Here is a 14,613-nt window from a genome sequence, read left to right on the forward strand (position 1 = left end):
GTTGATAAGCTTGTGAAGATTTACAATAGTTACAAATCTATTCTCACTTTTATTGAGAATAGCATCTATAATCTTTTCTTCTATAGACAACTCAAAAAAATTCAAAAAGTTAAATTAGAGGAAGGTAATCTACAACCTTCAATATCAACTAAAAATTTCAATAAAGATGAATAATCTACTTTCTTTAAGAAAAACATAAGTGTTAAAAAAAATTAAACTATTTGTTTAAAGATAGGTAGTTCGCAACCTTCAAAGCATAATAATAGAAGTAAGATAATTAACTCATTTTTAGAATAAAATAAAAACAATAAATTAATACTCTTATCAAATTATCAAGGACATGAATCTTAAAGAAGAAGAAGAAAAAAAAAAAAAAAAAAAAAAAAAAAAAAAAAAAAAATCTCAATATACTCTCATATTACTCAAAAAGACTAAGAAATCACTCAAAGATAGTAATATATTGAATTAGAATGGCTATTGCCAAAGACAAAAAGACTAAAAAGTCTTGAAACAAGACTAAAGACTAAAAAGGCATTGACAAGAGTGAAGAAGGCTTCACTTTTGCCTCCATATATACTTTCTAACTAAGAGCTATATGGCAATCTTCTTTAAGACCTCCAATATGTGTTAACTTTGTTAGATACATGTCTTAACTTGTAAAGCAAGTTATCTATTTGTATGCCACATAGTTAGCTTATTCCACAAGCTATCAACATATATGGTGCGTAGTTAATTTATTGATCAAGTTTCTAATTTACCAATCAATTACAAACATGTATAAAGTCAAAAACACATCTATAAAGCTTCTCTAGAATATATTATGAAATTAATTTGTATTTATCTATTTCTACCTAATCATATAAATAACTATTAGAATAAATGTGTATGTCTGTGACAATACCATGCACTTTAAAAAAGAATAAGTTTTGCAAGATTTTTCTATCATAAAAACTTTTAAAATACAACTAATTAATTTTTTTAATATAATTAATTAAAATTTTAATTTTTTAAATTAAATAGAAAAATAGTATTATAAAAAATACAAATAATAATAGCTTTGCAGTTGCTATGATTTAAATCATTTATAAAAGTTGTTTCTACCAAAACATATAATACTTTTTATTTTTTGAAGAAAAAAACCAATACTTATAAATTTTTGAGAAAAATAACCATTATATATATATATATATATATATATATATATTTTAAATAAATCTAATTAGTTCAAAAAGTTTTTAATTTATATAAAGATATTTTGTAATCATATATCAATTTTTTAGGCATTTTTTTATAATTAAGAAAAATTCAAGTTTTATCTTTATTTTAGCATTATCTTTGCATATTAGTTAAAATATAAAATGATTCTAATTTTTTTATATTCTAATTAAAGATAGATAGAATAATTAAAAAAATATTTGTAAAGATAGTTAATAAGTAATTTTAATTATTTTAAATAGATATATACGTGTAAAAAATATGCATATGAATTTATTCGAAATAATTGAATGTCATTTCTTAGAAAGATTTTTATTTCATTCTACTCTTCAAAGAAGTTATTAAAAATGATTTAAGGTACAAAGGCACTCATTCTTAAATGTCTTTATGAGATGCTACCAAATTAATATCTTTTCATATAAAAAATTTTAAGATTATTCTTTTTATTAAGGATATACTTTTACATAGTTAGTTATGTTTCATACTTTTAATAAAAGTTGTTAGATTTATATATCTTAATACATGTAGAATAAAATAAAATAATTTATTCTATATAGATATGATAAATATCAAAATAAAAATTTTACTTGTATAAAATATCATAAAAATACATGATTAGTCCATAAGCTATATAATTAACCTCTTATTACAAATAAATAACTTCTTTATAATAAATTATAAAATCTTAATTATGATATTGACACCAAGAAAAAAATTAGGTTACTAAACTAATAATGTTTTCTTCAAAATTAAAATATCTTATAAAACACTTATTAATTATCATAAAATATCTTACAAAAAAAGACCATTAAATCTAAATATATCTTAAATTTTTAATATATACAAATTTAAAATATATATATATATATATATATATATATATATATATTAGTTGAATATTTAAAAAGATACACATTCAAAACATATAACATAAACAAAAATTACTTTCTAATTATTTAACTTATAATATTAAGATTTGTTAAACTAAAGATGGTTCTGAATTTGTTTTAGCTACAATTAATTGTCTATCCTCCATCAACCTTCATAACTCTTTAAGTAGGTCTATATATTTATGATCTAAGCTTAAATTAAAAAAAATGAATTTAAAATAAATAATTAAATGTAAAGTTTAAGATTCTTGCTTAAAAAGAATCTTATTTTTATTTTTGGATTCTTTATTTATCTAATACTTAATGAAAAAATATAAGTTTTATTTAGAAAAGAAAAATTTTATCTAATAAAATTATTCTAAAAAATGCATTCTATTTGTAATCAAATAAGAATGTATCATGCAAAATTAAATTTAATTAAAATTAAATTCATTTGTATGATAAATGGTACAATATAATAAATAAAAATAAAAATTTCTTGTGCCCCAACATCTTCTTTAGATTTCTAACCTATAACATTTGAAAATTTCAAAGAAATAAATAGATTATTATTCATGAAGATAATTTTTCTTCTTGTAAACAATTACAAAGATAGTTTTTAAATTCAAATCATCTAATTCTAAAGCTTCCTTCAACTACTATAATATATCATAATTTTTTTAGATTTTCCAAAAGATTAAGAATAAAAAATATTTTCTAGAAGTTACTTATTAAAATCTATTTACAAAACAAAATGAAGAGAATTTCATCAAAAATCTACTAATGGATAACACAATGCTATTTTACAAATACAATAGAATAATATATTAAAAGATATAATTTTATTTATTATTATATCTTATTTAATACAAGTAAATTTTTATAATATCTAATATAAATAGATTTAGTTTTATAAAAAATATTTTATGACTATAAAAATCCATTAAAATAAGTATCTAAGATTGCTGTTTGTTTATATATATATATATATATGTGTGTGTGTGTGTGTGTGTGTGTGTGTGTATGTGTGTGTCTGTGTGTTTATTAATATTTAGATAATTAAAAATAAATAGAATAATAAAAGTTGAAGAAGTTAAAATACTTACCATAAAGTCAAAAAGAATAGTTGTGAGAAAATTAAATTAAAAATAGTACCAAATTTATTATATTTAAATAATAATAATAATAATAATAATAATAATAATAGTAATAATAATAATAATAATAGAAAAAATGAATTTGAATTTTGTATAGAAAAATCATGATTAAAGTATACTTCTTAATACAATTAGTAAAATATTTTCCAAATTTGGTTCAAAGCTGTTTATATTAGAAAATACGCATTTATTACAAAATCATTAAAGGGTGTTTTTTTAGAAGTGAATACTAATAAATGTATAAAATATAGATTCATATACAAGTACATCAAGAAATAATTATGAATAGTATTTATATTAGCTAAAATATAAGATAAAAAAATTCAATAAATAATCAAGTACTTAATAAGAAAAAAGAATAACTAATATTAAGTATTATAATTTTTCTTCTTAATCTTAATTAGGCATGAATTTCTAATAAAATTTTAAATAAGGTAATTTACAAATTTTCTATTAGATAGATAGTAGATATAAAATAAAGAATTTACAAAAATATTTTAACAATTATTATTATTGATGAATTACTAAGAGTTAAAGAAATGATTTTAAATAATGTATATACAAATAGATATGTATATATATATATCATTAGTTATATAATAAAAATATCAGATATTAAATATTAAAATTTATAAATATGTCAAAACTACAATCTTTACAAAAAAAAATTATTGGCTTTACTTTAATATATGTCATAAGTTATACTTACAAATTTATTCACAAAACATGAAAAAAAAGAGGTTTTTCATAAATGAGAGATGAAGGGCAATATACTATTAAATATTATTGCATATAACGTTAGGATACTAAAGATGATGAGACAATAATTTAGATTATATATATAAAAAAAAACTAAATATTATTAAATAATTAGCAAAATCCTTTATTTAAAGGATTGTAATATAATTCTAAAAGACATATTAATTCAATATCTAAAGTTTTGACATTACATCAAAGTATTGAAGTTAGAAAATATATATATATATATATATATATATATATATATATATATAGATCTTGAAACAACTAAAATATTGATATATATATATATAATTTCAGCATTATTTTTTTAAAGATTAAATGCTGTATAATTTTAATCATTTTCAAAAGTTTAATTTTTTTACAAAATAATATTTTTCATTTTTCTTTATATAGCTAAAACATCTTTAATAAAATACTAGAGATAAATGAACATTATAATTAAAAATGTAGAATATCTTTTCAAAACGACATCAAAGTAAATTTGATTTCAAAAGCTTTGATTAAAGCTATATGTACAAAATTTAAAGTTAAAGAAAATACTGCATATTTCTATTTAACAAATCAATTTTATCAATACTTAATAATAATAAAATTGATTTTAATTAATTAAAATTTTTAATATGTCTTAAATATTGGTACATTTATTTTAATGCATATATAGATGTTATAGAAATCAAAATAAATAATAAGAATATATATCGAATAAAGAAGCTTTATGCATTTAAGTCTCATAAAATTACTCTATTAAAGTTAGAATTTAGTGTTAGATATCTTATCAAGTTGTTAAGAAATATTCTCTCACATTAAAAACTTTACAATGAATCTTACTTGATTGTTACTATAGTTTCAGATTGTATGATTAAAAAAGGACTTTTAACAAAAAAACTACATGAAGTGAGTAATGTTTCCTTGAAAACAATATCCTTAAATCTACCATTATCATAAATACTTATAAATTTCTATTAAGAATAATTTCCAATTAAAAATTCATAAGTTATAAGTATTAATAAGCTTTTAAGGCTAATTATTACAAAATGCAAGAATATATATATATATATATATATATATATACATTGAAGTCAAACATTAGTATTTGCTTGTGAAAATTGTTAACACTACATCCTTAATTCATATTTCTACAATCCACATGACCTCCACATAACTTAATTTGACTAAAAAGTTTGCTTCTATACTTAGGGTGTGTTTGACATCCCAATATTTAATCCTAATATTGATCCTAAAATAGAATAATTAAAAAAAATTATGTTTAAGATAGCTAAAAAGAAAAATAAATAAATAAATAAATTTTATAATAATTATTTTTTGAGGCACATATTAGTATATACATATATATATATATATATATATACGTAATCATCTTACAACTTGTTTTTTCATAAAATATTCATTGTCTCTCTTTCAACCATCATCTATTCTTAAAGCAAAGGAAGGACAAAATGTGCAAAAGAAAGACGCATATTATTAGCTATTTGTCTATAAAGATGTCATGTGGGGTGTAGTGATATCAATTGGAGATGTTGCAATATCAATTGGGATTTGACATTAACAATTCTCTTGCTTACACCAAATACATTGAGTCTTTTTTAGCATGATTTTATTTGTAAACTATGTTTGTGTTTGATAGGGCAATCCTATGATAACATATATACATATATATATATATATATATATATACATATGCCAATTCATAATTTATGTCTTAAAATTAAAAAAAAAAACAAAAAACAAAAAACAAATATAAGCATGTTATTTTTAATGAGTTCTGGAATTAATAATAACTTTATATTCTAAAACATATTTCAAAAATAAACTAATATATTCTAAAAATATCACATCTTAATCTTGTAAATGAATTTTATTGTGCACAAAGGTAAATTTTTGATTTTGTAGTTCCAATAAAATCAAATGATAAAAACCCAAAAAGACCATGATTATCTAATTCAATTTGATTTGTTTTTGTTTTTGTTGAAAGAATTTAAAAAATTGCCAGTACTTTTAGTGAAATTATACCTTCTATTCTAAAAAAATCGCAATCAATCTTGATATTATGAATATAAATTTAAACCACATATGTAGCTTTGAATATTATTTTGAATTCACTTTGCTACACATACTATTTACAAGATTTCAAATACATGCATACTAGACTGAGTTTTCTATTTGAGTCTCGTGCGCAAGTTCTTGTGTATTACCAACAAAAATCTAATTATCACATCATAATTTTATCACATCATAATGAATCATTGGTTGAAATCCCAAATCTTAATTCTTTGATTCTTGACATACTACATAACATTTTAAGTCCATCAGTACATCATACACGTTGCTAAATATTATGCACTTTTACTGTTACAGTATGAGAAAAGTAATAATAAAAACAAAAACTACATGACATCTGACATCCAAAATCTCACAAGGCCAGGAAGGTTCCAAACTCTGTACTTTTGCTGCCACATTTGTATTAAAAAATCTCCAAATCATTTGTCATGCAAAAGAATTTCAGACGTGAAGGGTTTGAAGAAGTTGGCACTCAAAAACAGTGGCCAGTCAAAGACCACGCAAAGTCACGCAATCAACTCCCCGACCACACTCAAGCTTGCTAATCATCCTCTCAATTCAGCAGCACATTCATAGACAGCAGCAGAAAGCCCATTGACATCATTCTTGTGATTCAAAATGCACATCATTCAATGGAAGGGAATACTTGAAGTAATCATATTGAAGAACCATATAAGAGGTGGCACCAACTACAATAGCATAGCCATAGGCTCAGAGTAAGCTTAACTCTGAGGAATAGGCATTTCTCTGTACACTTTCATTTACAAGCCTATGAAGATGAAACATAAATAGATGTGTCCAAAGAACGACACGGAAGTACCACTACGATGATCAGCAGCAAAAGACGAGCGAGGACGGAAGCAGTACCGGCTAACCTACTACGCGTCATAGGACAATTCACGATGTAGCTTACAGCAGAGATGGGAACAAGGGGAGAGAATTTTGAACCCACTCCGCAGAAACATCATAAAGGAACCGGTGTGAAGGTAGTATTCAGTACTATAGACAAGCACTGCCGGTTTCAGAGGTGACTGCCATTGCAATACAAGAATCTACAGAAAAAACCTAAAACCTAATCTTCTCCTTCGAAAGGACATCAAGAATGAAAGAGAAGCCAGTGCATCCTTACCCACTTCAACGAATCTGAACACTGAGGTAACAACCCTGATCTCTGACTCAGAGGTTTAACTCAATAAGTTCATACCAACAAATAGTTTCTCTGCGGCCCAGAAAACTTGAGGCAGAGCCATGCCTAGTCAGCGAGGTTTTCTTTGGTTTGCAATACAAAATCCTGGAAAGAATGGCAATTCAGCTCTCCTCTATACAAATTGAATCCCGGAGGCCAGTGTTTGCATCTCCAGCAAACCTACTAACAATTCGACAATCATACAAATGCAGAGCTTATTCCATGTTGACCTCTGTAGATCCAGACCGAAACCACCACCGCAACATTGCTGCATCCTTTCGTTGGCAGCCCCAATCTCGTTCCAAACTCACTCCACATGTGGAGGCCATCATGCCTTCAATTTCGGTAAGGCTGGAAGTCATCCTCCTACTGCGCCATTCCAATTTCCTACCTCCAAGAAAACTCGGATGCACAGATTGAGTTCTCCGTCAATTCTCGTAATGTACGAACATGCAATCGACTTTCATGTCAAATGCCTCTTTCGAATGAATTGAACTCTCTGCATGGAGTCTCTCTCGGCCCACTTCAATGCTACCTTCTTTCCTGCCTCTGAGTCACTAATATGTAACCAGGTATGCGGGGATTAACCTTAGCCAAGCACAAATGTTCTTCAAACTATCATGACAGCGCAATTATAGATGAAGCCACTTGTGTTAGAGAGTTGGCCAACCTGACGCCAGCCATCCGCGTTTTGCATTTGCGCAGGAGGCCATGCATGAATCTGATCGCAAAAGGTTCCATTACCCCTGTCGCTGGATCCTCCAATTACAAAAATCTCATCTCCCACTGCCTTAAATCCCATGCCCCATCCACTTGAGTCAACACTACGATAAGGAACGGGCCCTAGGGGTCTCCACGTATTTGTTCCCTTGTGGTAAGCATTTAGTTCCATAGTGCTGGCATCTGCAGCATACAGTTGATCTTTAACCACTGCAACTAGAGGTGGTGCTGTTTCTCCTGGAGGCTGTGTCCTAGCAGCCGGCCACATGTTCTCAACTGTAACCCATCTGTCCTCTGACTCATCGTAATACTCTCCAGAAGTCAGTGGCTGCCTTTCACTACCCTGTCCACCTATAACGAAGAACTTGTTATCCAAAATACATCCAGAACACCACTTCCGATTTACATGAAGATCGGGAAGACGCTCCCACTCTTCGGTCAGAGAGTTATAACGTTCTGCCGACCTCAAAACCGCGCCGTCACATGATCCTCCAGCGAAGTACGCATACTCTCCGTGACTCGCAGATGCAAACAAACATCGACTCTGTAGCATCTTCGAAGCTTTCACCCAGGCGTTAGTATGCAGATCATACCTCCAGACGGTCGGACCAGTCGAACTATGACCAGTCACCAAGAGCTGAGTTCCTGCGACAGCAGACTCCTTATCGCAGCTGTCAAACGTGTAGTCGCAAGGGCATTGTGGCAAACACCTCCACCTATTGTACACTGGATCGAAGGCCCGCCACTGGGGATGGCACTGCGGATGGCGCTGCGGTCCACCACTAGCCAGCAAGAACACCCACGTCTCCTTTACACCCTGCAGTTTGCGCATCTCCAGAACCTCGTTACCAGTCTTTGTCGTCGTCAAACATTTGTTCCATTTCCTACACACTCCCTTCAATTGTTGATGATAAGAGAGCGGGACAAGCGCTAAGATAACCAACGCCAGGGTATCCGACAGGCCAGGGATGATTGCAACGTTATCTTCTCTCGACGACCCCGCCAAATCAAACTCGGGTGGAGAACCCGGGTCGCTACCTGTTAAAGATTCACGTGTTCCCAAGAGAGGCAGATACGTAGTCCGATTAGCATCGGGAGACGGCGACGCATCCACTACAGAGACAGTCTCCACGCGCTCGCTCAGACCATTCCGACACGGGGCATCCTTCTTCGCGCCCTTTTTCTTCTTGTGGTTACTCTTTTTCCTACCGCCATGCGATCTACTCGGAACCGACAAGGTCGCAGTGGCCATCTCCACGTCCCCAATCCCCTGTCCGTTACAGCTACTGCTGCAGTTGTTGCTGCTCCTCAGCCTCCGTTTCCCAGTCGCTCTTCTCTTCGCTTCCTGCACCTCAGACTGCCTTTCCATAAGACAGAGGGCTCCCGCGGCTAGCAGCCGCCCCTCTTTAACTACCCCAGTCTACACACCTCTCTCAGTGATCTAACCCGACCCTAACCCCTCTAACCCCCAAAACGCCGATTCCAAACCCTAGCTACAACAACACCGAAAATTCCCTCTCTCCCTCCCACCGGCACGCTCCACGATCACCCTCGCTACAGCACATCCACTACCTGGACACAACCAAACACCTCTCCATACGCTCCTAACCCGCACCACGTCCGTCCGCAACTGTCCGAACGCATTCCTCCTCCTCCTCCTTCTCTTCCGTCTCCTCCTCACGGCCTCGGTTCCTAGCGTCACACCGCAGACGGCTACCTACATGAAACCTCCTCGTCTCCGACACAGCGCCGAAGGTCGAAATCGTGCTGCTGCTCTCGATTCACTAGCACCGGCCTCGTGTCGGAAACGAGAGACAAAAATAAATATAGGTATTAAATAAATAAATAAATAAATAAGCCCCCGCGGTAGACACAAGCCCTGGCGAGGGAGGGAGCGAACGAGCGAGTGAGCGAGAGGGCGAGAGTGAGTGAGAACCCGGAGGGCACTGAAGGGAAGGCTCGCAAGCTGGCTTGACTGACTGACTGGCTGACTGGGCTGGGCTGGGCTTGAACTGTGTGCTGGGTGGGCTAAGCTAAGGAAGAGGAGGTCACCACTATTGGACACGCTCATACGACCTCATCGCAGCCATGGGACACCCTCCTCCTAATGCCGTGGAACAACTACTCAACAACGTTGTTTGCTTGCTTGCCTGCTTGCTTGCTTCATCCTCCGAAAGGGAGGAGGAAAGTAGGGCCCTCCATACCCGCCCGCTCTTCCTTCCTTCCTTTACCTGGTGCCGGCATGAAGCCATCGGCCCCTCCCGTCCCGTTCCCTTCTTCGCACCGCGTCCCGTCCCGTCCCCGACCGTCCAGACCCTTCCAATTTTACCCCAGGTAACTTCACCGCGTCTTAGTTACCTGCACCTGCTGCTGTGGCTGCTGCTGCCCTAAGAAAGGAATCTTCGTCACGGATTCCGGGGTCTGGATCCACACGCAGACAGACATCTAATTTAGAGTTGTTACGAATTAGTGTGGTTAATTATATTCGTTGTTGTTGTTATTGTTGTTGAATGGTTAGCATGTGGTTTCTGATGCTTTTGACCTACAAATATGGTTTCCTGAATAGGATTTATTTTTTTTCTTTATCTTGTGTTCTGTAAAAGTAATCTGGGTTACTTGTAATGTTAGGGTTAGTTTATTCTGCTAGGCAATAATTGTGGCAACTAACCTTATATATATATATATATATATATATATAGATTTGTGCAAATTTGATTTTATTGATTTGTTGTTGAAATATCGTGGGATTTATTTATTTTAGGATTTACTTAGCTTTGGATGGTCAGGATTGATGGTGTGAATCTTAAATTAACATGTATAAAAATGATGGTGATAATATGTATTAATGTTATTATAATGAATTTTTTTACTACAAGTATTTTATTTTATAGAACTAAAATACAGACCTTTGTAGAATACAATTAAAATTAATAGTGCATCAAATTCAGTATTTTACATCAAGTAATATTCTTTCCATTAACGTTTGCTTTAGCAGTATATACATACATATGTGTAGTATAACTAATTTCTGATATGTTTTTTGTCACATAGATATCTAAATTTTAAGTGAAAAAGTAGTATAATGTAAAGTGTATTGTAAAAAATACTATTTTGATATAATGTACATTTATTTGAAACAATGATGTAGGTTTCATTTAAAGCAAAGAATTAAAAAAATTGTGCCAGAATATTTAATAAATTTGAAAATTTTGAACTAAATTTATTAATTTAAGTTTATCTTACATAGTTAATATTCTATAATAAAAACTATGATTAAATTAATAAAAATAACACCATATGCAAGAAATCGAATTGCATCAATACTTTGTGTTTAATTTATTTTATTCTCACAAATTTACTGACCCGCCAGAAGATTCAAATATTTTAGAGTTATTATGCCTACATAAATATTAAATATTTACCTTGATATCATTTCAATACAAAGAAGCTGTACTTCTCATTTATGCATGCACTTAATAATTTATTATCTTCATTTTAGTTACATTTCTTTTTCTTTAATCTTTATACATTGAAGTGTAAGGGCTACAAATTACTTACATATGAAAGTTAACAATGTATGTATATACATATATCACAACACGAAAAAAGATAACATACAAATGAAAAAAACTAAAGAACAAAATAAAACACATTAGTTTGGTATTTTGATAAACAAAATAATTTACCTTATAAAAAATAGGATTCTTTCTTATGACTACTTCATTCTACTAATAACATAGAAGTATTTCATAATCTTATAAAACTATTTCATTTGAATAAAATAAAATAAATCACATATATAAATATATAATTTAGAATTAAAATATTCAAGAATAAGATATTTGCATTGAGGGAGGACAAACTACTGAATAAAATAAACAAAGATTATTACTATTAAAAAATTATTAAATAAAATACTTATTTATGATAGAAATTTAATTTTTTAAATAATATACTAGTTTTAATTATTATATTTTAATAGTTTTTATTTAATATAAAAAATTTAAAAACTGAATTAAGAGTTTTTACTCACATATTTATGTTAGCATATCAAGATAAGTAGATGTATAATTTTTTGGGCCTTCATCATTTGACAACAATGTATATATGATTTTTATAAGAAACCATCTTTGATTCTTATTCATGATATTTATTAGTTTTGTTTTTGATACTTTAAAACCATAAATACCTTTTATTTATGTTTTATACCTTTTTTTTTTTTATCTTTATATTTTTTGTTATCTAGTAACTCAAAAATTATGATTTACATGTGATTTTTTATATGTAAAGTCTAAATAGATATTTGGTTTTATATAAAAATAAATATCAAATAAAAAAATTATAAATTGCATGCTTCTAAATACATTTTAATACAGAAACTATTTACACTTAATGTCTTTTTTCTATCAAAAAAATCTATAAAGTTGTAAAAACATATAAAACTTGCACATGCAATCCTTTTATTTTTTCATGTAAGATTGATTTATGTATATAATTTCATACGAGTAGCTTTATAATATCTACAAAAATTTACTTAATTTCTACTTAATTTTAAACTTTAATACCTAAAACAATGTATATATTGAATAAAGATAAGAAAACTCATTATATATTTAGAATTAATTACTGCTTATTAAATTATTTTTTATTGTTTTAAATTTTTTTCAAGGTGCTAATAAGATATATAGCTTAAAAATCAATATACATTTTAAAATTTTGATTTAAAAATGACAAAATATTATAAAATTGATGATGGATTAGTTTAGTTTTTGATACAATAATAATAATTAAATTATTTATATTCAATTTAGATTTCAAAAGAACATAACTAAGTACTACTATTTTTTTTTAAAAAAAAAAAAAAAAAAAAAAAAAAAAACATATTTTTAATCTTTAAAAAAACTCTTTAAGATTAAACATAAAGATTAGAAAATAATTTAGTTTTAGTACATATTTATACATAATAAAATGTGTATATATATGCATATATATCATTTTAGAAAATATTGATGATAATAATTTAGCAGGGTTGTTTTTAATAAATTTTGATTTTTTTATAGTATTCATCTCGGTATATCTCAAAAAATACTAGTATTACTTTTGGGATATGCTTTACTTAGAAGTTATTTTTTTACATTAATTATATTTAATATTTAAACCTAATGAATTTAATTTCTTCTAATCACTTTGAACGATTAATTTAAATAGTAAAAACATTATTTATAAAATTAAGTATTAGTTTACTGTCTAGAATATCTTTTAAAATTTATAAGGTATTATTTAAAAAATATAATAGTAGTACCTATTGAATTTAACATTCATATAGTAAAATCCTACTTACTTTGTTGGATTTTATAAAAAGATTTTATTACTTAATTTTATCTCAACACTCAATTTTATATCTTATTTTGCTTTTAATGGTTGTTTGCTATAGGAATATTAATCTTATTATAGCATTAATACTCTTACAAATCCTAATTGTTTCTTTTATATATTAGTGACAATAAAAGGAGACACTATAATATTTTAGATATAAACCTCAAGTTTAGAGTTTGAGTATAATTTTGGAGCATTTCAGTATAAATAAAGAGAATTTTTGCATTTCTTTTTTCTATGATATTATATCTACTTAATTTTAGTTTTTGAAAATTAAAATTTTAATGAATTAATGCATGGTTCATAAAGTGTAATATTCATAAAAATTTGTGTATTCATATTCGATGAGATTAATAAACTAAATACCAAAAACATATATAAATATATAAGTATAATTTAAATATGATATTATTCTACTTTGGACTTAAAATTAAATTAGTTTCTATGTACAATAACACCACTAATTCACATTTGATTATACTATCACATTTGATAAAGTACTACCACATGCAAAAATGTGACTATGTTTATTTATTAGTACAACATGTACTTAAAAAAAATTGAACGAATATTAAAAATAAAAATAATTATGGAATAATTTTCATAATTAAATAAATTTCTCTTTAATTCTATACTCTATTTAAATCTGCTAACTGTTTAAAATATATTAGTATATAACTCCTAATAAAAATCTGATTTATGTTAAGTAACATCAATGCTTTTAATTAGTCAATTCTAATTATGAAAGAGTAATGTAATTATGTATAATTTTTACCCTGTAATTAACAATATGTAATTAATTTTAATTCTAAATTTAAATAATTTTTAAATATAAATCAAAAGTATTTTTATCATATTTTAAAAGTATTTGATACATTTCTTTAATATAAAATTCACTGACCTAAATTATTATGCACAAAACTAAAAACAAGATAGAAAAACAATAAGTAATTATGGTGCAATTTATGTAAAAACTAATATTATAAAAAAAATCATTTGTATGTGGTAGTACTATATCAAATGTGAAAGTATAATAGAGAATTATATATTTATGAAACTTGCATTGTCATTTTGTAAGATAAATGAAAAATTAAGTTTGAAATCTAAGTTTTTGTTATAAAAGATTTAATTCAAAAAAACCATAATAATTATAGGAATGTATATTATTAGAGTTCAAAGCTAACATTATCAAATATATTGAATTCAGATTTGGAATTTTTGAACAAGTTTTCAAATTTTAAGAATGTCG

At 27.9% G+C, this 14,613-nt stretch overlaps 1 protein-coding gene and 1 long non-coding RNA gene across 2 annotated transcripts; both read right to left on the bottom strand.

The window, feature by feature from the left end:
* Nucleotides 1-362: 362 nt before the first annotated feature.
* On the bottom strand, nucleotides 363-14,312 carry LOC149988159 (uncharacterized). Its single transcript, XR_016505573.1, has 2 exons — nucleotides 12,828-14,312; nucleotides 363-401 (listed from the first exon to the last, which is right to left on the bottom strand). It is a non-coding gene; the product is annotated as an uncharacterized LOC149988159 (long non-coding RNA).
* LOC112288801 (F-box/kelch-repeat protein At5g60570) lies at nucleotides 6,711-9,968 on the bottom strand. Its single transcript, XM_024533381.3, has one exon. It carries the CDS (start codon nucleotides 9,355-9,357, stop codon nucleotides 7,879-7,881), a length of 1,479 nt encoding a protein of 492 aa, XP_024389149.1. The 5' UTR covers nucleotides 9,358-9,968; the 3' UTR covers nucleotides 6,711-7,878.
* Nucleotides 14,313-14,613: the final 301 nt, after the last annotated feature.

The sequence above is a fragment of the Physcomitrium patens genome, chromosome 11, assembly GCF_059467195.1.
Source record: "Physcomitrium patens ecotype Gransden chromosome 11, ASM5946719v1, whole genome shotgun sequence".
In the NCBI taxonomy this organism is placed as follows: Eukaryota; Viridiplantae; Streptophyta; class Bryopsida; order Funariales; family Funariaceae; genus Physcomitrium; species Physcomitrium patens.